Genomic DNA, 26,053 nt, shown 5'->3' with positions numbered 1-26,053 from the left:
TATCGTAAACACCCATTTACACCCAACTGTTTTCTTGTCTTTGGGTAGATCAACTATCTCCCAAGTACCACTTCTCCTTAAAGCATTCATCTCCTCCATGACTGCACTTAGAAAATATGAGGAAGAAGAACTCCGAAAATATGAGGAAGAAGGAATATATTTATGTTATATTCAAAACTTCTTATCTTACAAGACCAAATGACACTCCTTATATAGGAGATATTACAAACATCATCATAACCCATTATATGCCACTTACATATTATATATTACCACTATCTACCACTATCATATTCTATACATGCCACTATCTACCACCAACACCACTATCATATTCTATACATGCCACTATTTACCACCAACACCACTATCATATTATATACATTAACATAATTTCCAGCACTCCCCCTCAAGCTGGTTTGAAGATATCTTCCATGGCCAGCTTGCTAGTCAGCTTATCAAATTGCTTCTTGTGTAGTCCCTTCGTTAGCACATCAGCTAATTGTTCACCTGTTGGAAGGTAGGTCATACAGATTATGCCAGCATTGATTTTCTCCTTGATGAAATGTTTATCCACTTCTATATGTTTTGTGCGATCATGTAGAACTGGATTATGAGCTATAGATATAGCTGCTTTGTTGTCACAATAGACCTTCATAGGTGTCGGGTGAGAAAGCTTTAATTCTTCAAGAATTCTTTTAATCCACATTACTTCACAGATTCCATGGGCAACAGCTCTGAACTCTGCTTCTGCACTACTTCTAGCTACCACATTCTGTTTTTTACTCCGCCATGTAACTAGGTTCCCACCTACAAAGGAGCAGTATCCGGATGTTGATCTCCTGTCTGTAACACTTCCTGCCCAGTCTGCATCTGTGTATACTTCAACTTGAAGATGTCCATGTTTCTTGAACAGTAAGCCTCTCCCTGGAGTTCCTTTCAAATATCTTAAGATCTTATAAACGGCCTCAAAGTGCTCTGCCCCTGGTGAGTGCATGAACTGACTTACCATGCTGACTGCAAAGGCAATATCAGGCCGCGTATGAGACAAGTAAATCAATTTCCCTACAAGTCGCTGATATTGTTCCCTCTCTTTGACTTCTTCAGCCTTAGCAGCTTGTAACTTCAAGTTAGGCTCGATCGGAGTCTCCACCATCTTACAACCAAGCATACCTGTTTCTCCAAGGAGATCAAGAACATATTTTCTCTGATTAACGAATATACCTTCCTTGGATCTTGCAAATTCCATTCCGAGGAAATACTTGAGGGCTCCCAGATCCTTAATGTGAAATTCTTTTGCGAGTTTCTCTTTGAGGGCTGCTAACTCTGCTTCATCATTACCAGTTAAAATGATGTCATCAACATAAACAATCAAAATTGCAATTTTACTGTTTTTTGAATGTTTATAAAATATTGTGTGATCTGCTTGACTCTGCGAGAAGCCACAACTGATAACTGCCTTCCCAAAGCGTTCAAACCACGCTCTTGGTGATTGTTTGAGTCCGTATAATGACTTGTTCAATCTGCATACTTTGTCGCTTCCAAGTCTCTGCTCAAATCCCGGCGGTAGGCTCATGAACACCTCCTCTTCAAGATCACCATTGAGAAATGCATTTTTAATGTCAAGTTGATGTAGAGGCCAATCTGAATTTACTGCAAGAGATAACAGTACTCTGATGGAATTTATTTTAGCAACAGGAGCAAACGTCTCCTGATAGTCGATCCCATAAGTTTGAGTGAAGCCTTTAGCCACCAATCTCGCCTTGTATCTCTCAACGCTTCCATCTGCGTTACATTTTATCGTAAACACCCATTTACACCCAACTGTTTTCTTGTCTTTGGGTAGATCAACTATCTCCCAAGTACCACTTCTCCTTAAAGCATTCATCTCCTCCATGACTGCTAATTTCCAATTCGGATCATCCAATGCTTCCTGTATATTCCTTGGAACAAACAAGTGTGAAATCCTAGATGTGAAAGCTCTATGTTTTTTAGACAGTCTTTGATAAGAGAGGTAATTTGCAATAGGATGTTTAATGCAATTTCGGACACCTTTCCTAATTGCTATAGGAACATCAAGGTCGGAAATAGAAGGAATAGGATTACCTAAAATTTCGATGCCAGAACTCGGGTGGACATTCGGGTCATTAGGATGGACATTTGGGTCATTATTCCTCAGATGAAATCGCTTCCTAGTATAAACCTGAAGCTCAGGATTTAGATCATTTTGTAGTACTTCTCCCCCTAAACAAGAATCTTCTTGACTAGGCACCATAGAACTTGGTTCTCCTAAGTGATCATTATCAGACAGATGTGGTTTTTGTGTAGGATAAATGACATTGGGGAGCGGGATAGAAATATCCCAAAAACGGTCTTCTACTCCCCTTGTCTCCCCCTGAAGAGAAGTGTTGGGGAAATAGGATTTTGTTTCCACAAATGACACATCCATACTCACATGAAATTTCTTGGTTTGAGGATCGAAACACTTATACCCCTTTTTGTTTGAGGAATAACCCAAAAAAACACATTTTATAGCACGGGGGTCAAGTTTTGAACGAAATTGACTGGGAACATGAACATAGGCAGTACATCCAAAAACTTTGGCGGGTAAATCAGAAAACAACCTCGTGTCAGGAAAAAAAGTTTTGAGACAATCAAAAGGTGTTTTGTATGTTAACACCTTTGTAGGCATCCTGTTTATCAAATAAGAGGCTGTTAAAATTGCTTCACCCCATAAATATTTAGGAACATGCATGTAAAACATTATAGCACGTGCTACTTCAAGTAGATGTTTATTTTTTCGTTCTGCAATGCCATTTTGTTGAGGGGTATCCCGACATGTAGATTGATGAAAAATCCCATTTTTTTCCAAAAACTCACCTAACTGCTCATTGAAATATTCTGTTCCATTATCAGAATGTAAAATACCAATTTTGGTTTGAAATTGGTTTTCAATCATATTGTAAAAATTTGTGAATAAATTTTTCACGTCAGATTTTTTATTCATCAAATAAATCCAACATAAGCGGGTATGGTCATCAATAAATGTAACAAACCATCTTTTACCAGAAAGAGTAGTGATTTTAGAAGGGCCCCAAACATCACTATGAATCAAATAAAAAGGTTTGGAAGCCTGGTAAGGTTTTGGCAAATAAGTAGAGCGATGAAATTTTGCAAAAATGCAACTTTCACAATGAAAAGAAGAACAATCAATCCCTTTAAATAATTCTGGAAATAAATGTTTCAGATAAAGAAAACTAGGATGTCCTAGCCTATAGTGCCATAGCATTATTTTTTCTCGAACAGAGATTGAACTAGTACTATTAAAGCTCTGAGCTTTTTTATTACTAACAGGTATTTCATCAAAGTAGTAAAGACCTTCAAACATCCTAGCACGCCCAATCATCATCCCCGAGTTCTGGTCCTGAAATTCACAATGGGATTCAAAAAATGTAACACGACAATTAGAATCCTTAGATAGTTTACTGACAGACAAAAGGTTACAGGCTAAGTTGGGGACGTGAAGAACAGCATTGAGATTAATTTTCTCAGTTAGTTTAATAAATCCTTTTCCTGCAATAGGTGAAAAACTACCATCGGCTATTCTGATTTTGTCATGACCAGAACAAGGGAAATAAGTACTAAATAAATGAGAAAAACTAGTCATGTGATCGGAGGCACCGGAATCTATGATCCACGGAGAGAAGTTTAGGCAAGAGAAGGCTTTAGGATTTCTACCTGTTTGTGCCAACAAAACACTAGGAGTACCGGATGAGGAGTTGGATTTTATCAGCTTTAAGAGTTGATCAATCTGCTCTTTGTTGAAGGGACCTGAATCGGCTTCATTAGCGGTAGGAAAGCCACGATTCTTCTCTCCTTGTTTGCTGCTTTTCCAGTTGACAGGTTTGCCATGGATCTTCCAACACGTTTCGCGTGTATGGCGAGGCTTGTTGCAAAAATCACACCAGACCCGTGGCTCGGCAGGGGTTGAAGTGGTTTCGGACGTAACTTCCGACATGACTATGACGGTTTTAGGGCTGCTGTGTTTTTTTGTTGCTCTGATACCAACTTAGAAAATATGAGGAAGAAGAACTCCGAAAATATGAGGAAGAAGGAATATATTTATGTTATATTCAAAACTTCTTATCTTACAAGACCAAATGACACTCCTTATATAGGAGATATTACAAACATCATCATAACCCATTATATGCCACTTACATATTATATATTACCACTATCTACCACTATCATATTCTATACATGCCACTATCTACCACCAACACCACTATCATATTCTATACATGCCACTATTTACCACCAACACCACTATCATATTATATACATTAACATAATTTCCAGCAACTGCTAATTTCCAATTCGGATCATCCAATGCTTCCTGTATATTCCTTGGAACAAACAAGTGTGAAATCCTAGATGTGAAAGCTCTATGGTTTTTAGACAGTCTTTGATAGGAGAGGTAATTTGCAATAGGATGTTTAATGCAATTTCGGACACCTTTCCTAATTGCTATAGGAACATCAAGGTCGGAAATAGAAGGAATAGGATTACCTAAAATTTCGATGCCAGAACTCGGGTGGACATTCGGGTCATTAGGATGGACATTCGGGTCATTATTCCTCAGATGAAATCGCTTCCTAGTATAAACCTGAAGCTCAGGATTTAGATCATTTTTTAGTACTTCTCCCCCTAAACAAGAATCTTCTTGACTAGGCACCATAGAACTTGGTTCTCCTAAGTGATCATTATCAGACAGATGTGGTTTTTGTGTAGGATAAATGACATTGGGGAGCGGGATAGAAATATCCCAAAAACGGTCTTCTACTCCACTTGTCTCCCCCTGAAGAGAAGTGTTGGGGAAATAGGATTTTGTTTCCACAAATGACACATCCATACTCACATGAAATTTCTTGGTTTGAGGATCGAAACACTTATACCCCTTTTTGTTTGAGGAATAACCCAAAAAAACACATTTTATAGCACGGGGGTCAAGTTTTGAACGAAATTGACTAGGAACATGAACATAGACAGTACATCCAAAAACTTTGGCGGGTAAATCAGAAAACAACCTCGTGTCAGGAAAAAAAGTTTTGAGACAATCGAAAGGTGTTTTGTATGTTAACACCTTTGTAGGCATCCTGTTTATCAAATAAGAGGCTGTTAAAATTGCTTCACCCCATAAATATTTAGGAACATGCATGTAAAACATTATAGCACGTGCTACTTCAAGTAGATGTTTATTTTTTCGTTCTGCAATGCCATTTTGTTGAGGGGTATCCCGACATGTAGATTGATGAAAAATCCCATTTTTTTCCAAAAACTCACCCAACTGCTCATTGAAATATTCTGTTCCATTATCAGAATGTAAAATACCAATTTTGGTTTGAAATTGGTTTTCAATCATATTGTAAAAATTTGTGAATAAATTTTTCACGTCAGATTTTTTATTCATCAAATAAATCCAACATAAGCGGGTATGGTCATCAATAAATGTAACAAACCATCTTTTACCAGAAAGAGTAGTGATTTTAGAAGGGCCCCAAACATCACTATGAATCAAATAAAAAGGTTTGGAAGCCTGGTAAGGTTTTGGCAAATAAGTAGAGCGATGAAATTTTGCAAAAATGCAACTTTCACAATGAAAAGAAGAACAATCAATCCCTTTAAATAATTCTGGAAATAAATGTTTCAGATAAAGAAAACTAGGATGTCCTAGCCTATAGTGCCATAGCATTATTTTTTCTCGAACAGAGATTGAACTAGTACTATTAAAGCTTTGAGCTTTTTTATTACTAACAGGTACTTCATCAAAGTAGTAAAGACCTTCAAGCATCCTAGCACGCCCAATCATCATCCCCGAGTTCTGGTCCTGAAATTCACAATGGGATTCAAAAAATGTAACACGACAATTAGAATCCTTAGATAGTTTACTGACAGACAAAAGGTTACAGGCTAAGTTGGGGACGTGAAGAACAGCATTGAGATTAATTTTCTCAGTTAGTTTAATAAATCTTTTTCCTGCAATAGGTGAAAAACTACCATCGGCTATTCTGATTTTGTCATGACCAGAACAAGGGAAATAGGTACTAAATAAATGGGAAAAACTAGTCATGTGATCGGAGGCACCGGAATCTATGATCCACGGAGAGAAGTTTAGGCAAGAGAAGGCTTTAGGATTTCTACCTGTTTGTGCCAACAAAACACTAGGAGTACCGGATGAGGAGTTGGATTTTATCAGCTTTAAGAGTTGATCAATCTGCTCTTTGTTGAAGGGACCTGAATCGGCTTCATTAGCGGTAGGAAAGCCACGATTCTTCTCTCCTTGTTTGCTGCTTTTCCAGTTGACAGGTTTGCCATGGATCTTCCAACACGTTTCGCGTGTATGGCGAGGCTTGTTGCAAAAATCACACCAGACCCGTGGCTTATCATCAAACCTGCGCTGGTAATTTGCAGCCTTGTTGGCCGCAGCATCGCTAATTAAAGCAGAAATTTCAATTGATTCACCAGTACTTTTTTTCTTAAGCATGACGCTCCTTCGGCTCTCTTCCCTTCTGACTTCGGCAAATACTTCGCCAATGGATGGGAGAGGAGGTCTGCCAATAATTCTTCCTCGCACTTCATCGAACTCAATGTTGAGGCCGGCAAGAAACTTGTAAATACGGCTGTCTTCCACAGTTTTCTTGTGGTGGTTGCAGTCGTCAACCGATTTCCATTCGTATGTGTTGAAGATGTCAAGATCCTGCCACAACCTTTTCAACGAATTGAAATATTTGGTGACGGAATCATCTCCTTGACGAATCTCTCCCAACTTCAAAGTTAATTCGAAAACTTGAGATTGATTTCCTAGGTCAGAATACATCTGACTAACATTATCCCACAATTCTTGTGCAGTAGGATAGCACATGTAATTAGAGCTTATATCCTCCTCCATGGAATTGACCAACCATGTCATAACCATGGAATTTTCAGCGTCCCAACTGTCGAACAGCGGATCATTAACAGCAGGAGCCTTCTTGTCACCAGTGATGTAACCGATCTTTCCTTGCCCACGGATATACATCCGGACAGATTGTGACCAGCGGAGAAAATTATCACCATTTAGGCGGATGGTGGTGATTTGGACAGAGTGAGAGTTTGACGTTTTCACCGGAATGGCAGCGGCAGGGGTTGAAGTGGTTTCGGACGTGACTTCCGACATGGCTATGACGGTTTTAGGGCTGCTGTGTTTTTTGTAGCTCTGATACCAACTTAGAAAATATGAGGAAGAAGAAATATATTTCTGTTATATTCAAAACTTCTTATTTTACAAGACCAAATGACACTCCTTATATAGGAGATATTACAAACATCATTATAACCCATTATATGCCACTTACATATTATATATTACCACTATCTACCACTATCATATTATATACATGCCACTATCTACCACCAACACCACTATCATATTCTATACATGCCACTATCTACCACCAACACCACTATCATATGCCACTATCTTATTATATGCATTAACACAAATTTCCAGCAGAAACATATGGCACTTTTTTTTTTTTGGGATAAATAAGGCCACAGATTAATTACATTTGTGTTCATATTCTAAAAAACTATAAATTCTGTTTGTAGCAATTGCAAAATAGGTATAACAGCAAAATTTAACAGAACTTAGCTTTTGAATATTTATCTTACAATTGGGTTATCAGGAAGTCTAGGATCCGTTATCACAAAATTCTTTTCAATACGTTCCAATGTAGTTGCTAGGTCAATTCCTTGACGTATATCCCTTTCTCGTTCAGCACGGTCCCAACTGTCAATGCGTTCTATGTTTCTCGTCATCAGAACCTCTGGCTCAATCCTTGGTTGACATTCATGAGTACCAGCATAGCTTAGAGACCTTTCTTTAAATCTGCAAAAGGGTCACACTGGATATGTAAATACGCATCATGCAGTCAACAGGGCCTTCCAGAAAATTCTTAACATTTGGGTTAGGATCCAGAGAAATGTTAATGCAGCACAGAGATATTTGCTGTAGTTGAAGTTATGGAAAGAAATCTGATAAATCACAACAAAACCCAATATAACCTAGATTGTGAGGATTGTAGAATAAATATTACGTTTACCTTGCTGTTCAGTGGACAACTTGAATTAATTCCAAGACAGCATGACTCGGAATCAGTTTCAAAAGGAAGACCAGATAAATCTATTTTCTTAGCTTTTCTCAATGAAAAGGTTTAGGTCAACCTTTGAGATTATTTTGCAAGTGTTACGTCACCAATTATCTCAAAAGCTTAGTAAATGGACCTCAAAATGTATATCAAGCTACCAAACAACAATCCCCATCCCTCTTCCAACCAATGTGCGAGACATGTAGAGGCAATCAAATGAGCATACAAACTGAACTGAACAAGTGTACAAAACTCACACAATGCACAATAATAGGCAGAATTGGGAACAAACATAAAGTACGAGACTTAAACTCCGACCTTCTTGGAACCAAGATGCCAACTGTCCTAAAAGCTCAAGTTATTAGGAAATTGGTCCAACAAATAAACCAGAGGAGCATAAAGCAGCAACCTCATAAGAGAACAACTAGTCTCAGCAGTGGCTTCTCAGAACTACTAGTTATTTCCATCAATTACCTCAACAAAAGCCAATTAGGCAGGGAGTAAGTCTCTGCTGATCAATTTTAATATATAGTAAGCTAAGATTAAGAACATAGTGCACTTAGTAAACAAATGGCTGACGGACTGAAAGTTAGGTCATAAGTCAGAAAAATAACCATGCTAGTAATCAGAAAAAAAAATAGTAAACCATTATCTTTTATTTTCCATTTTCTGGAAACAGTGAACTAATCTTGTGCAATTTAAAAAACAATGAAGAAAAAAGAATAGCAGAGAAAACATGGAAGCTGTTAAAATCCACCTACTCTCCACCTACTTCACCCACTTAAACCTACTCCACTAAACCTAACCCACTACACCACTACCACCTCACCTACTCCACTAAACCTAACCCACTACACCACTACCACCTCCACTTCACCTACTCCTTACCTACTACACATTCACCCTCTTCTATATATAGGAATCATGAATCATTGTAATAAATATCAACATTATATCAATCAATAATACAATTCTCTATTTCTCTTTATACATTAAATCTCTACATGGTATCAGAGCAGGTTTAGAACCTAATATTTTTCGCTTCACCGACGGGCGGCAACCTCACCTTAGCCGTCCGCCGGACCTTAATCTATTCCGTTTCTTTTCTACACATTCTGAACATTGACAAAGGTAACGACACGGCAACACTTGTTTTTCTTTGTGAATGTTCCCGCCATGTGCTTGCTTTTCATTTTAGCTACCACCTGCCAATTTGAATTTATGTTGATAGAAACTTGCTTCCAGTGGAGAGCTCCTTTCTTGGTGCGTTTAAGAAGCTTGCCCCCTTTAGAAACAAAGTTCAATGCTATTGAGACATTTGCTTCTTCAACCTGTTCGTCAGTCAGGGATATACTTGTAGCTCCATACCCCTTTTCCAGCCTTGCCTTCAGTGTGGCAGCCCCTCTCAGTGATTGGGAACGCAGCATGCGCTGGTTTGGCAGTGATGATAGTGATTCTGTCTACTGGTTGCAACCATGAAACAAGAAGAGAATATTCCAAATGGATCTGGAAGCTAAGCCTGACCATTAGCATCAACATCTTGTGTCTAAAGTACACAAACTGATTTTCTCTCTTCTCTCTCTCAGCAAACCCAGCACAAATGGAGAGGGGCTACGAACCTCTCTCTCTCTCTATGCACTGACTCTCTCTTTTTTCTTCGGAAGCTTTGAGTTTTGAAAGGTAAAGACACACTAGACCCACTCACTTCCTTTTCTTATGAGGAGAACATTTTTAATATCTTTACTCACCCAACATGGATACCACTCACTTTCTTTTTAATATCTTTACTCACCCAACTTTTGTCCCCCTCTTTTCTTATTTCTTTATCATCACACCAGACACCAACTTTTGTCCCCCTCTTTTCATTTCTTTTTATTTTTATATTATTCACCCACCTCTGCTTTTTTCAACTCTTTATTTTATTTTATTTCATTTCCCACACTGATGTTTTTCATATAATCCATCTACCAATTCTTTTTATCTATTTTATTTATCTCTTGTTTTCTTTCCTTTTATTTTTATTTTTACACAAAAAAAAAAAAAAAAAAAAAACCGGAAGAAGACGAAACTGCACACCAAACTCATTTTATTCATATCAAGGGATCAACCCCGATCACAATTTTACACCAAAAAAAAAAAAAAAAAAAAAAAAAAAAAAAAAAAAAAAAAAAACAGAACAACCACATCCACAGGCAGGATTTTCTTCTCTACTCTGCTGCAGGTCTTTTCTTCTTGCCTCCGTCCTGGGCGGCCCTTGACGGTGTTGCCTCCGTGTTTCCCACTCCACTGGGCACGATCACTCCACCCTGCTCCTCCACTGCAACATATGGCGGCCCTCCAAATCGAAACATCACGGTGGCCTTCCGCTTCAGCTCCTTATTTTCTGCTTTCAGCACACTTATCTCTACTCGCGCATCCTTATACATGCGTTGGAGCAGAGCTAGTTGGGCGTTTAAATGCTGCACCTCATTTGCCCTACTCTGCAGCCGGTTCGACAAGTTTGTAACCGCAGTCATGGTTTCCACACATGACTTCAATGTATACTGATTGGCCTCCACATCCGACTGCACTGCCATTCTTTGCTCCACAGACCGCATAGAAAAGTTCAACGGAGCAAACTCCGGGGCGCTTGGTTGAGGTTCCAGTGCCACCGCACCAGTTATCTCTCTTGTTGACTCGTTGAGGTCGGGAAAGAGAGTGAGCAGACCACGGGAAGATGAGGCCATGTTCTGGGTAGCTGAACGGGAAGAAGAGGCCATGTTTTTTGGGTTGCTGAGTGTTTCCGAGAAGGGTTAGCTACAGAGTATTTACAGATTGTTTCAGAATGACAAGTTCAGAGGTTTCAGTCTGGTTTGGTTTCCACCGCCTCCGCATTGGTTTATATTGACACTGACGACGCGGCCGACACGCCGCTCTGTCGCTCACGTGCCTCGCCGCGTCTCCGGCTCACCTTTTGATGGCTCGACGCTTTCTGTCGGGCACGACTTTTGATGAAGTGGGCGCGCCTTTTGAGGGCGCAACTTTTGATGGCACGCCTTTTTATGGATTGGGCACGCCTTTTGATGGCACGCCTTTTGACAGATTGGGCACGCCTTTTGAGGGTGCGACTTTTTAGGGGTCCGACAAGACTCTGTAAACTGTCCCGACATTGATTCCGGTTAGCTCCTTTATGGGTCCGACAAGACTCTGTAAACTGTCCCGACATTGATTCCGGTTAGTTTCTACAAGGGTCCAGCAAGACTCCGTAAACTGTCACAACAACTGTCAGAACATTGTCTGCTACAACGGTCCGACATGACCCCATAAACTGTCTTCTACATCGGTCTGACACCGCCATCCAGTGTCCTCTACACCGTTATGACACCACCATACAGTGTCCTCTACATGGTTATGACACCCCCATACAGTGTCCTCTACAACGTTATGACACCACCATCCAGTGTCTTCACCAATGGTCTGACACGACCATACAGTGTCTCTTATCCTCTTTTATTTTTATGTATTTTCTTGTTTTGTTACTCTCTCCAAACTCAAGTTGGTTAGTTCCTATCCCCCTTGAGTTTGCGGGGGGCTGTTAAAATCCACCTACTCTCCACCTACTTCACCCACTTAAACCTACTCCACTAAACCTAACCCACTACACCACTACCACCTCACCTACTCCACTAAACCTAACCCACTACACCACTACCACCTCCACTTCACCTACTCCTTACCTACTACACATTCACCCTCTTCTATATATAGGAATCATGAATCATTGTAATAAATATCAACATTATATCAATCAATAATACAATTCTCTATTTCTCTTTATACATCACTTCACCTACTCCTTACCTACTACACATTCACCCTCTTCTATATATAGGAATCATGAATCATTGTAATAAATATCAACATTATATCAATCAATAATACAATTCTCTATTTCTCTTTATACATTAAATCTCTACAGAAGCATTCTGACCAAAGAAAAATGTGGGGAAACATTTCAATTGAAGGAAAAGATACAAACAAATCCATTATTATTTTGATGCAGAAAAGCCATATACCAAGTCATTTCAAGGCTTGACCAACAATGAGAAAAATGTCTAAGTTACAGAATTTTTTTAAACAGCAAATTGGCACATAACTTTAAGGCATGATCAACAATGACAAAAACATTGAAATCATGCCATCTTTTCAAAATAATACACTTGTGTGACCTAAGATCAAGATCTAATAAAAGCCGGTTTAAATGGAAAGAGTTTTGTAGAAATATTGTAGTAAGTGTTTCAATTCTTCTCTTGTTATTTTGGGAGTTTGGGGTTTTCTTTGTTGTCAGCCTGCTTAGACAAATAGCTCATTATTTTAATTTGTTTTATTTTTGATCAAATTTTCTTCATACAGAGAAAGATATACACACACACACACTCAAAAACAAAAGGACTTAATGAATATGCCAAGGTTTTACTTAAGATTCACGTTTATCAACCTGTGGTCACATCTATGGTTTGGTAACTTCTAACTAGCTATGATTAGCTGCAGTTGCATCTTGACAAGGAAAGCTTAAAACAAGGAAAATAATCAATTGCAAGTTGGAGCATGGTGAAACCCACACTCCCACAAAGACCAAATCACAGGTTGACTGCAAATCCGCACTGAAAATGTCAACACACAATTTTAGAGAGGTAGTGCTTGACCTACCAATGAATTTGAGCACTTGGCTCCAAACTATCCAACTCTCTCACAATTTCAGGTACAATAGAAGATCAACTACGATTATAAGAAACATCTGTCATGCCTATCACTGGCTGGCAATAGCAATACCAATACTTAGCAGCAAATACCAAACCAAACCAAACTAATCCTTGTGTCCCAATCAAGTGGGGTTGGTTACATGAATCATTTTTCACCATTATGCTTGGTCAGTTGAATTAAATAACCTCATATTATTTTAACTACAGCATCCCATGTCAGCTTAGATTCTCTTCCCCCTAACATTTCCATACTTAGTAGAAAATATGGACAATTAATTTATGCATAAGCAACATTGGTATCTAAGAAAAACAGCATAAACTTAATTAAAAAGGACTCACCCCATCAAGGAAATGCGGAGTGATTTTCTGGATTTTTTGCCAAACTCCTGAGAAGAATTTGCGCGAGGTACATCAGTTTTAGAATCCAATTGAGGGGTCTGTCTGCCAGGTGCACTCATGATCTCAATTTCAGCAGGTTTAGGCAGAATAGAATCGAGGTTGAATTCCTCCTCTTCAAGCTTGCCAGAAGTGTCATGCTTTATAGACTGCATATGGGATCGTGGATGCTTCACAGTCTGGACCACCTCTGTGATCGAGCCTAAAGCGTCCTCTTTTTGACGAGCTGGTACGTAAAAAGTAAGAAAGATGAAAAGATTAGGGCACATAAAGCCAAGCCAGGTAATTTAGCTTACCATCATAGCGGATCAAAGACTTCGGCAATCCATTCGGTCGTAATGCCTTGTCATTCACACCTTCGGTATATTTGCTGACTTCAACCTGCATACTGGAGAAAAGGCATTGGTCACTCAAATCAGACAAGACCATCTATACTATTATATAAAGTGTATAGGTCAGTTGGTGTGAACACTGTCTTCATCATGCTTTTTGGTTTTCAAAAAATGGCCACAACAATTGATCATTTTGAAACTGTTGTGTCAAACAATCAAACTAATTCAAACATTTAGATCTCCACAAACATGGACAGTTTCTATTCATCTTCTTCATTCATAAATTATAGATCTTTGCACATGCATTGTGTGTGCATCCGCCTCTAGTAATACAACAAAGCAGAGCACATTTCACAAAAGTACTTGCTATTATAATAGAAGATAAGACAGAATTATATACAAGTCTATTACCAATTACTTATTAATCCCAAAATTACTCAAGTCAAAGATGACAAATTCAAGGTGAGACAGTCTTATGAAAAAAAATTAGAATCTGTGAAATCAATCTGACATCATGCATGAAACTATAAAGCATCTTCTCTAATTTGCTCTGACAAGCCCCTGAAAGCTTTTCTAGGAACTTTAGAATTCAAATTTATATTAATGTGTCCACTATCTGCATAAACTGCCCTCTAGCTAGCATAGTTATTAGATCCATACTGTACCAACCGGTATGACGCGGAATATACAGTTTTGGCATTAAAACTGTATACCTGTACATCTCTTCCGTCCCACTTAAATTTTTGGTTTGCACTGGTGTGTCCCGTATATCTCGTACTATTTTGATAATTTTGGACTGTGTATCGGGGTACCACGGTTTGAATTTTATGCAATGTTGTCATTTTGAATTCTAATGCAAAAATCAAGAAATGTGTTCTAGAATTTGTAAAAAAAGGCAACGTCACATAAGGAACATTTTTTATTGTACTCTCTTTCTCTTCTCTCATTGTGAAAAAGTTATTTGTTTCTTTACCTAATAATCTATTAACAGTTATATATGTATAATCTAACTAACACATCAACCAAAATATGACAAAATAGTCTCTTAACATGTTTATTTGTTTTATATTATCACATAATGTTCTAATAATGAATTGGTTAAGTATAAAAACAATATTTCTTATAGTATTTACAAATTTTAAGCACTAAAAAGGTGTATGTTATGTCAAAAGTGAATATGCATCATGTTACAAATCATAGTACCTTTTTGTATTCTATCCAAACTAAACCAAGTCTTAAGTCCCATCAAATGAGGTCGGCTATATGAATCCTTCTTCTCCACGCGGCCCCATCAAAGGCCATTTCGTTAGTCAAATTAAGTAGGTCCATATCTCTATTTACAACGTTAGCCAACGTTAATCTAGGGCCACCCCGTCCCCTGACACTCCCCTCTACCGTTACAGTATCGTATCTCTTCACTACTGCCTCTGTTGGTCTCCATTGAATGTGACCAAACCATCTCAATCGATTCTCTCTCAACTTATCTTCTATCGGTGCTACTCCTACCCATTCCCGACTACACTCATTCCTAATTCTGTCTTGTCTAGTCTTGCCACACATCCATCTTAGCATCCTCGTCTCAGCCACACTCATCTTATCTACATGTTGTTTCTCGGTTGCCCAACACTCCGTCCCATACAACATCGCTAGTCTAATAGCCATTCTATAGAACTTACCTTTTAGTCTAGTGGGTATTCGTTTATCGCACAGTACCCCAGATACACTTCTCCACTTACACCATCCCGCCTTAATCCTATGGGCCACATCCGTATCAATCTCCCCGGTTGTTATGATAATCAACCCTAAATAATGAAAATGTTCACTCTTAGGTAATTCTTGGTTCTCAATCTTCACTTCTCCTCTGCTTTCATTGTTACTGTTACTAAATTTACACTCCATGTACTCTGTTTTACTTCTGCTTATCCAAAAACCTTTAGATTCAAGAGTTTTTCTCCAAATCTCCAACTTTGTGTTAACTCCTTCTCTAGTCTCATCCACCAGCACGATATCGTCTGCAAAAAGCATACACCATGGCACGTCATCCTGAATATTTCTCGTCAACTCATCCATAACTAAAGCAAAAAGATAAGGGCTTAAGGTAGATCCTTGGTGTAATCCAACAGTGATAAGAAATTCATTTGTCTCTACAGCAGGCGATCTAATAGTGGTCACCACCCCTTCATACATGTCTCTAATCACATCAATGTAACCTTTTGTCACCCCTTTCTTCTCTAACACCCACCATATTATATCTCGGGGCACTCTATCATATGCTTTCTCAAGGTCGATAAACACAATATGAATGTCTCTTTTCTTTTCTCTATACTTTTCTATTACTTTCCTCAAAAGATAAATCGCTTCCATTGTTGACCTGCTGGGCATAAACCCAAATTGATTCTCTAACACCTCTGTTATATCTCGCAATCGGCATTCCATCACCCTCTCCTACACTTTCATTATATGGCACATTAGCTTGATTCCTCTATAATTGTTGCAATTCTGGACATCTCCTTTATTCTTATATATTGGCACTAAAATACTCTTCCTCCACTCATCTGACATGTTCCTAGTTAATAAAATTTTGCTAAACAACCTAGTCAATCAAGCAATCCCTTTTTTACCCAAGCACTTCCAAGCTTCAATAGGGATATCATCGGATCCTAAAGCCTTATTTGATTTCATCTTCTTAAGTGCAATCTCCATTTCAAAGTTCCTAATCCTGCAATAAAACCTATAGTCTTGGTTTATCGTATTACTAGCCATTTCTTTCCCCATTGCCGTACCTCCATGTTCCTCATTTAATTGTTTCTCAAAATAATTCTTCCATCTTTCCTTAATCTCTTCATCCTTCACCAATACCTTAGAATCCTCACTCTTGATGCACTTAACTTGATTAAAATCTCTTGTTTTTCTCTCTTATATCTTAGCAAGTTTGTATACTCTCTTCTCTCCTTCTTTACTGTCTACTCTAGTGTATAGGTCATCATAAGCTTTCAACTTAGCCTCTCTCACTACGTTTTTGACCTCCTTATTAGCCAACCTATAGCTCTTAAGGTTTTTCTCAGTTCTATCCTTCTGTCACTTTTTAAAGCACTCTTTCTTTGCCTTAACTACTGCTTGAACCTCTTCCCTCCACCACCAAGTTTCCCTAGCGCTGGGTCCCGTCCCTTTCGACTCTCCAAGCATTTCCCTTGAGATTCTCCTTATACAATTGGCCATCGAGTTCCACATAGTGTTAGCATCATCTTCCAAGTCTCAAGTACCTTCCTTATCCATTCCATTCTTAAATATTTCTAGTTTATCCCTTTTTAGGTCCCACCATCTCGTCCTACGACGCCCACCATCCTTCCTAGCTTGGTATTGCCCTCTAAAACATAAATCTAGTACCAAAATCTCATGTTGAGAGATCAGGCTCTCTCCAAGAATCACCTTACAATCATTGCATTTTATGCGGTCCACTTTTCTCACTAAGAAGTAATCTATTTGGCTCTTAACTGACCCACTCTTATAAGTTATCAAATGCTCCTCCCTCTTCTTATACATAGTATTGGCCACCACCAGGTCAGAAGCCAACGACGCAAAATCTAAGATACTCTCCCCAGCCTCATTTCTGTTGCCAAAATCATATCCACCATGCACCCTTTCATAGCCTAGTTTATCTATACCTACATGACCATTAAAATCTCCACCTATAACCAGGTTCTCTCCTACGGGCATCTCTCGTAAGATCTCATCATCCATTTGCTCCCAAAAATCCCTCTTAGTCTGATCATCTAATCCTACTTGAGGGGCGTATGCACTAATAACGTTCACTATATTCCCTCCAATAACCAGTTTAACTAACATAATCCTATCCCCTTTCCTAATGACCACCACTACATTCTCCACTAGACTCTTGGCAATTATGATTCCTGCCCCATTCCTGCGTCTGTCCTTACCACTATAATACAGTTAAAAACCGGTATTCTCAATTTCCCTAGCTTTCTCACCCGTCCACTTAGTTTCTTGTACGCAAACTATACTAACTCCCCTCCTAATCATAACATCTACCAATTCCATCGTCTTACCAGTTAAGGTTCCTATATTCCAAGTGGCTACCCTAAAGCTGTAGTCTTGCACTAGCTTCTTTACCCGCGCTCGTCCAGAAAAATGCGAAAACCTTTGCCCATTTTTCACCGCACCCAGGCATCGATGCGGCGCCCCTTGCTCACTTTTCGAAACACCTGGAGGCAAGCGCAACGCGTTACTTGAGGGTAATGACCTAGCATTTAAACGATTCAAAGTAGTATTCATTTTCATAAGGGATCCGAACGGCTTTTTTACGTGTTGGTTGTTGGCTACCTAGCACACAACCCTCCTCCTTAAAATAAAAAGTATACGTGGAATATTTTACTAAGATGATAAAAATGTTATTAATAAGAAACTAAATTACCAAAAGCTGTTAACAAGTAAATTAAATTACCAAAAGTAATATTAAAATGATAAAACATTATTAATAAGTAACTAGATACATTTCACAATGTTGATTCTTATTATTTATACAAAAAGAAAAACTAAAAATCCAGTACAATTGATAAATTTATAGCAACAAGTCCAAAATGGTATGGCAAAATGCACCATACAAGTACGTACCATGCCGATAACAAAAACAGTACACTTGCCAGTATGAAATTGATAACTTTGTCAACCAGCAGAGAGGACAGGCAACAGGATTGGCTACTACAACAGCAATAACTCTTATCATGTGCTCGTAGATCCAACCCTTTTTGAAACTTTTATTGAGTCAAATAGCTGCTTTCTTTTGAAGATTGAGATCTTTTACTCATTAAGGCACTTCCACTATATGTTCCCTTGATGGGCTTGAGATTTATCTTTCATTATTTAGGTCTCTGGTTCCTTCACCATGATTACAAGTACTGCAAATGAGATTAGCCTAATAGATAAAGTCAAATAGGAACACTGAACCCCTTGGGCAAAATGTCTTTCTAATGAACCCCTTAATTACCTCATTAGTTTTTTCAATTCTAGAAACTAACTAGTTTCTTTTTTCGGAAACAAATAATAAAAAAAAAAAAAAAAAAGAAAAAAAAAAAAAAAAGGGAGAATGAAGGGGGATAAGAGGTCCAACAACAAAAAACAGGAAAATTTAATAAAATTACATCTCACACACAACCCTCTATCTCTATTAATCAAGAAACAAAGGTACCCCCCTTAAAAGGTGACACTAAAACCCAAAAAGAAAACAAGTCATAAATTTTACTCCATAAACCCTAGATGTCTTGAAACTTGTCTTCAAAAATTTCTACATTTCTCTCCAACTAAATCACCCACAAAACTGCACCAATGATGCATAACTTGAATTGAACCCTTCTAATAGGGCCAAACCCACTAAAGTCAGTCAAAAATATTTGAACACAACAGGAAGGTAACACCTAAACCACCGCTGCCAATCCAAACAATCTTAGACATAAACCCAAAGTCATGGGACTATGTAAAAATAAATTATCAATAATCTTCTCATCCCTTCTACCCATGCACACCACTGTGGATGTGAAAAGCAATTAGGTCTTCTTTTTTGAATCATGACATCATTATATAGCTTCTTTTGATCCAACATTAAATAGAAAGTTACTAAATTTAAGACAAACTAATACAACATTACATACATGTCAACAAGTGGCACTTGTTAGCATTAGCCTTAGAGATTAAACCCTAGTTTATCTTTATATTTCAGTCAGTGTGGCACATAAAGCATGAGAGAAAATAATAAGAATAATAATAATGAAGTCTGTGTGATGATTGAAAGAGGGGAAGACTATGGTACACATATGCACCTTCTAATTAAAATAGGAAAATTTAGCCAAAACCCCTTCATTGGACTCTGGTGAAAAAGATAGCTCAATTTATTTTATTTCATAATCTCTCTAAGGAGAAAATAGATAATTGAGTAAGAACAAAGTAAAATATTTCTTTTTTTTTTCTTGGACAATATTACTAGATTAACATGTTACTATAAACTCAAATAGCATGCTACTGTCAAATAGAGTAACATATTACTGTTACTGTTTACATCAATTTCGATGATAATATATATATATATATATTTTGAAGAATTTCATAATCAATATAGATCTTATTCGATAGATTTTGATGAGAGAATTCTAAAAATACTAATTTTATTAAAAATTGATATGTGTATCAAAAGTTATATTATTTTAAAATTTAATATTTTGATAATAGTGATATGTGTTGGCCTTTACAATTATGAGAAAATTTTGACCACATCCCCCATTAAAAAAGAAAATGGCATACCTTTATACGTTTTAGTCATAACTACAAAAAATATACACATATATAACCGGAGGGCATAACAATTTCAGGAGTCATAACTAATATTGTCCTAACAAAGAAGAAAATTGAGAAGAAAACCCTTGAAAGGGGTGTGTATAGTAGAATTTCCCTTGAAACAGATTGTAGTTCAGCAACTAATGTTTGTAAACAGAGAGAGAGAGAGAGAGAGAGGGAATATTTACCCAATAAATTTGATGGTCCTGCCATTGTCATCTTTAATAGGGGAGACAGTGAGAAGATTCCAGAAAGGAGTGCCATCTTTCTTGTAGTTCAAGAGCCTGCCACAGTAGCTTTTCCCAGTTTTGACAGCATTCCGTATCTTTTCAACTTCGTTCTGGTCCGTTTCGGACCCCTGGAGGAAGCGGCTGCATCCAACAAACCAACAACACCGCCATCAACTTCAACCCATCTTCCCATTTCCATTACCAATTCCAAAATTAGATACTTTACTCTACCCTACTACACCCCCCACCCCACCTAGGCTTAGCTACCTAATTCTGCAACTAATACCGTTACCGTTATAAATCTCAATGGCCCTCCCTCTTCCTTCCCTCCCAGTAACTTATTTTGAGTTATGGGTAAATTACATTCACACCCCTTAAGTTTATATTTATTACAGTTTCTTACTTTTTGGAAATTACATTCCCTCCTTGAGGTTTAAAGTTTCATTATAAATTGCTCCCTCAGTAGTCAACTAACAGATTTTGCTGATGTCAGCAATTTAATTTTTTTAAATACCAATTTTACCCTCACTAGGTAAATTACATTGATACCCCTCACATTTTAAAAATTACAATCTCCTCCCGAAGATTTAAAGTAGCATTACCAATTGCCCCCTCGATTAGTATTAGTTGAAAAAAAATTCATTGAAAACAAAAATTCTTTGGAAAAAAAATTAATTGAAAAAAAATTTTGTTAGTCAAATTTTTAAATTTCTGTTTAAAAACCAACATAAACTCATTTTTTGAATTTACGTTTTTTTCTCAAATTTACAAACTGCGACAACTATTTATAAATCAAAAAAATTATCAAACAAGTTTTTATGACAGTTTTTTAAAATTTTGTAAACATAAATTGAAAACTGAAAACGAAATGGTTACCAAACAAGCCTCAGATGATAAAAATATCGTAAAATTAACAAATAATTAAATAAGTTACCAACGTTAGAAATGACTTATCAAAAGATTCTTAGGCTATGTATGGTTTGATTTTTTGAAATTTTTTTTTAAATTAAAAATTAATTTGGTTAAGAAATAAGAAATAATTATAATTTTTATATTTCGAGTGGTTAGAAATAATTTTTTACAAATTAAATATATTTCTTCATATTTATTTTTATTAAATTAGTTTTTTTTTTTTTCAAATGTCAGGGGGGATCCGTATTTAATTGAAACCTCAAGGGGTGTCAATGTAATTTACCCTTTAAAGTATATATAAAAGTTAAGGGTAAATATGTCATTTTAACTTAAAAGTAACACCATCAAATAATTACATTGACAAGGGAGTCAGTGTAATTTCTCAAATGTGAGGAAGGAAACTATAATAAACATAAATCTCAAGGGGTGTCAGTGTAATTTACCCTTGAGTTATTTATTAGGGCTTGGATTGCCTCCAGCCCAGTGGAGTTGATCACGGTTTCGGTTTTGATAATTCAAATAATTTATTTTATAAGATTGATAGAAAAATTAAATTAATTCAATAGTTATAATTTATTTAATCTATTATGTTTGTCACTAAAATAATATTACTGTTTGATTATTTCAGATCATTTTTTTCTTTTCTTTTTTTATAATATGGAAGAATAATTATAAACATAAAAAATATTACATCAAATAATTTGTAAGGCCAGCAATAGTTAAAAGGTCCTTTCTTAAAAAAATAAAATAAAATAAATAGTTAAAAGGCCAACAAAACCTTACAACCATCCATTATCAATGGAAAAGTCTAATATATACCTCTTTAAAAAAAAAAAAAAAAAAAAGTGTATTATATGCATTCCAAGACGGAGTCAGGATTGTGATAGTAGGAGCTAAAAGAATAAGAATATAGCATATCTTACTAGATAAAAAAATCTAGTCGAGTTGGGTTATAATAAAAAATATCCCTTAATTTGACCTACAATAATGTAATATGATAGATGTTGAAACTTAATCGTATAGAGTCCAATTACCTTGCCACATTGTGAGTCTAAAATTATAAGTCTTAGCATTTCTCGATAGAAATAAATTTTGAATTACTCAAATAAGATTATTAAAAAACTACTTAAAATTAATTACTTGTTTTTATAGTTTCGTGTACTTATAAATTTATATTGTGTAAATTTAATAAGATATATTGAATCAATAATGATACGTTGACTACATTTGTGTAATATATATTTTTTATTATTTTATATGTTATCGTTGTATTGATTTGATAAGTTCTAATACAAGCTTATTACTAATGAAATTATCCATAGAATGATAAATAAAATATGACACATAAATGTGATCAACATAACATGTCAAGTTATCTAGTATTAAAATTAACGGTAGCTCAACTTTAAAAATATATTTCTTTTTTTTTTTAATGGTTAAATATATACATTTCTTAGGTGGTCAAAAAAAAAAATTTTTAAAAAAAAATCTGAAATTAATTTTAGATTCTATTGGTCCAATTAAATATAAATACTATCCAAAACTAATTACTGACACTTTTATAAGCCCATGGTCATGTTTTTAACTTTCATTCACAAACCTAATGTTGTGGGATAATTTTGTAAGCCAGAAGCTTTATGCACACCCTCACTATTCACAACCATCCATATATTATATATGAAGTTTTTCAAACTTTTGCAGGCCCACAACCCCTGCTGAACCCCCTTCCTTTCGCTACTGTACATTCTTAGTTATGTTTTTTTTTTTTTTTATTTGTGATTAATTTTTTTTTTAGTTATGATATTATTTTAATTATGATCTATGAGTTCTTTAGTTATACCTTAGTTGTGTTTAGTTATGACATTTTTTATTTTATTTTTTAATTATAACTCGGAGAATTAAAATTATTTCATTTTTCTTTTCAGTTATGAAGTGCATATAGTATTTTCTATTATCAAGAGTTAAAAGTTCAACAACCACAATTACCTATATAAAATACAACCTCGAGGGAGAAGCCAAAAGACGTGGTTTATTTCAAAAAACAAAAAATGAAAATTTTAAAATTAGTTTTGGAATATTTTTTAAAGCTAATTTTTAGTTTTATGTATACCCATTGCAGTCAAGGGATTCTATTTTTTCTTTTGCTAGAAGTGGTTAAAATTTTGAAGTAAATAGTGTTTTATTTCTTTTTCTATTTGGGTCTAAGTGTAATTGGCATAAAAAATTAAAAAGCTTCCAAATGCGCAACATTTTAGTGGCCCTTCCCTCTGCTTGACCCTGCATCCCTCACCTAACAGTCGCAAATTTGTCAAGTGTAAGCGAAAATCAGACTCTGTATAACCAAGCTAGTCTTAATTAATTCCAATGGGTTTTCTTTTACGCATATGACCAATATGTGTGAAGATAGAAGCAGCAAAAGAAGAAGAAGAGCGGAATGAAGTGTAGTGCTTACCAATTCCTTCCAATGACCTCATTTGTGGGATAGCCAGTCATGGTAAAAAAGCCACTACTGGCGTAGACTATAGGGCAATCAGGCTTGGTGGCATCCGAGACAACAAATGTCTGTTGCAGTGTTGCGAGAGCATCCTTCAATTCCTGAGAGACTCTAGGGAATCCATGTTCAGAGTCTTCTGATGATGTCCTAGTTGATTCCACCAGCTTAAATCTCTCAGATAAGCTTTTGCTACTTCGTTGATCTCCATCCCCAAATATTTGTCCCCCCCATTCTGCCAACCTTTCAGCTATGCTTGCTTCAGTTAGAGTCTGAGTCTGAGTCTGAGTCTGATCATCATCATGAGAAGATTCATCTGGATTATAATTAAGATCACCTTCTCCTCCTCTTCCTCCTGTTCTTCCAGCAGCATTCCCACCATTTAAGTAGTCCCTGACTTGATTGGAAGACTTGTCGGCCTCTTGCTGCTCAAATGCCATCCACTTGTTGACTACTACGGGCTCCCGATCCCGATCCCTATCCCTATCCCTATCCCTGTCCCTATCATTGGTGGAAATCCTAGAAGTAGATGCATCATCAATACCAGCAGCAGTACTCCTGCTGCCACTGGACTGTTCGACGCCCTGATGACTACTTACCACCCCGGGTTCAAAGACTTGTACGGATGATGATCCCCCTTGTTCTCCTCCACTAGAGAACTGATGACTGTTTGATGCTGATGCTGATGCTTCTTTAGAACTTGACGCAGAAGATGAATTCAGATAATTACCTGACTCCATTTTCCAATATTTCCCCTCGCCCAACAAGCTATAGCGTTCCCCACCTACCAATACAACATGAACGAGGCTGCTTCATTTCTATTTTATTTTACAAAACCAGAAAATTAATTCATTGTCATTCTATTCTACCACAAAACAAAAGGACCTTGTTAATCTACATAAAGGGGGCGAGAGCATATGCAACAAGAACAACCGCAGATCCTTCCAATATATTCAGGAGATTTATAATTTAAAAAACAAAAAATCAAAACTGATGAAGAAGCGGCCAAGTACCCTTTCTAATTAAATGAAAACAGTACTGCAACGTCAATAACTACCCACCCAGAGACACAACTCTATTGCAGTATGGATTGATTGAAATTTGTAACTCAATTTTTCACGAAATGATAAAATCGAAAAAGCAAAATTGAGAGATATTAGAACCTCATTTGATTGGAAGAACATAAGAGCAAAAAAGAGGTTTATATGAACAGAGAACACCTGCACTGCACAAGTTATATATCTTGGTTTTGCAGATGGTATTGGTATTGGTATTGGTATTGGTATTGCACTACTCTGCTCTCGTAGAATAGAGCTGGTGTCACCACTTTGAAGCCTTGTTGGAAGCAGAGCCAAAATCCTTTGTGCGTAAGTAAAGCACGGACAATTCACAGCGTTTAGAATAGATAGAAATAGCGACTACCAAGTAAATTTCTTACTTCATTTTTGCGGCAATGCACAGAGAGATGTGGAGAGATAATGTTCAGAATAAATAGAAATCTCTAACTGGTGCCATGTAGCTAAATCAGGACCGTAATTTGATAAACGAGGGTAGGTACGGGCCTTACTGAGGCCGTCCATTTCTTCCTCTATCCACATGTGTTTATGTGTATTGTATTTCTATTGCATGTTTCTTATAGGAGTTTTCATTTTTGGAATCAATATATATATAAATAATTGTAAATTGGGAATAATTGGGAGGCAAAGCATGACATGACGACACGCAAGAAGGTTTATGAGGCTGCAAAAATGCTGCTGAGGATAAATTTCGCTATCAGCTTTAATAATAAATTATATATATATATATATATATATGTATGTATTGTCCTTTGTGAAAGCAAGCAAGGGAAGGAGGGGAGGGGACCATTGTTGTGTTGTGGGAGAAGAGAATGAGAAACAGCGTAAACCACACATGGGTATCGTGGAGAGTTGTTGACATGAACCGCCTTTATTGTGCTGCCCCACATGGCAGGCACCCCATGCTCTCTAGTCTTACTCATTCAGCTTGTCTTTGGGCCTTTTCTTCACTTCACATCCCCCTTTCCATTCTCAAGGAAAACCTCTTTGGATTGGTTTGCTTTGTTTTGGGGGGCTTCACTTAATCACTCTTTAGTTTTGAGCCCATAGGATTATATTAAAAAAATCGAGGCCAGTACATGGTTTTGCATTGCATATCACTATGTTAATTTTGCTACAAACGAAACATATAAGCACCTATTCAATGTTAAGACTCAAACTGTAGCAATTGATTTGATACTTGCCAGCAACAAAGTCCCTAAAGTTAATGTGTCCTCTTCATAACTGACGTTCCAAAAAAAAGAAAAAAAAAAAAAATTTGTGCAAAGCGCATTGCACAAATATTAAGAATTTAATTGTAATTCAATAAATTTTTTATACATTACTTCTTACAGGAAATA

At 36.8% G+C, this 26,053-nt stretch overlaps 1 protein-coding gene across 18 annotated transcripts in view; it reads right to left on the bottom strand.

Moving 5' to 3' along the window:
- Positions 1 to 25,274, bottom strand: part of LOC114275733 (phototropin-2) — a 98,672-nt gene extending 73,398 nt beyond the window's left edge. For 13 of the 18 annotated variants that reach the window (XR_014358342.1, XR_014358341.1, XR_014358343.1 and 10 more), the window contains exons 1-7: positions 24,858 to 25,241; positions 23,599 to 24,421; positions 20,193 to 20,375; positions 18,292 to 18,378; positions 13,624 to 13,715; positions 13,271 to 13,553; positions 7,714 to 7,930 (exon numbers count right to left, since the gene is read on the bottom strand). Coding sequence is in view for 9 of the 18 variants with exons in the window: in XM_082912079.1 (XP_082768205.1) it covers positions 7,714 to 7,930; positions 13,271 to 13,553; positions 13,624 to 13,715; positions 18,292 to 18,378; positions 20,193 to 20,375; positions 23,599 to 24,377 (1,641 nt within the window). In the remaining 9 variants the exon portion in view is untranslated. Of the gene's footprint in view, positions 1 to 7,713; positions 7,931 to 13,270; positions 13,554 to 13,623; positions 13,716 to 18,291; positions 18,379 to 20,192; positions 20,376 to 23,598; positions 24,422 to 24,800 lie in introns of all 18 variants that reach the window. The other 5 variants (XM_082912074.1, XM_082912072.1, XM_082912073.1 and 2 more) reach the window with 5 other exon arrangements.
- Positions 25,275 to 26,053: the final 779 nt, after the last annotated feature.

The sequence above is a fragment of the Camellia sinensis genome, unplaced genomic scaffold (assembly GCF_055761805.1).
Source record: "Camellia sinensis isolate YWXY unplaced genomic scaffold, ASM5576180v1 Unanchor2, whole genome shotgun sequence".
NCBI lineage: Eukaryota > Viridiplantae > Streptophyta > Magnoliopsida > Ericales > Theaceae > Camellia > Camellia sinensis.
The sequence above is the reverse complement of the archived record's forward strand: the minus strand, read 5'-3'. Positions and strand labels throughout refer to the sequence as shown.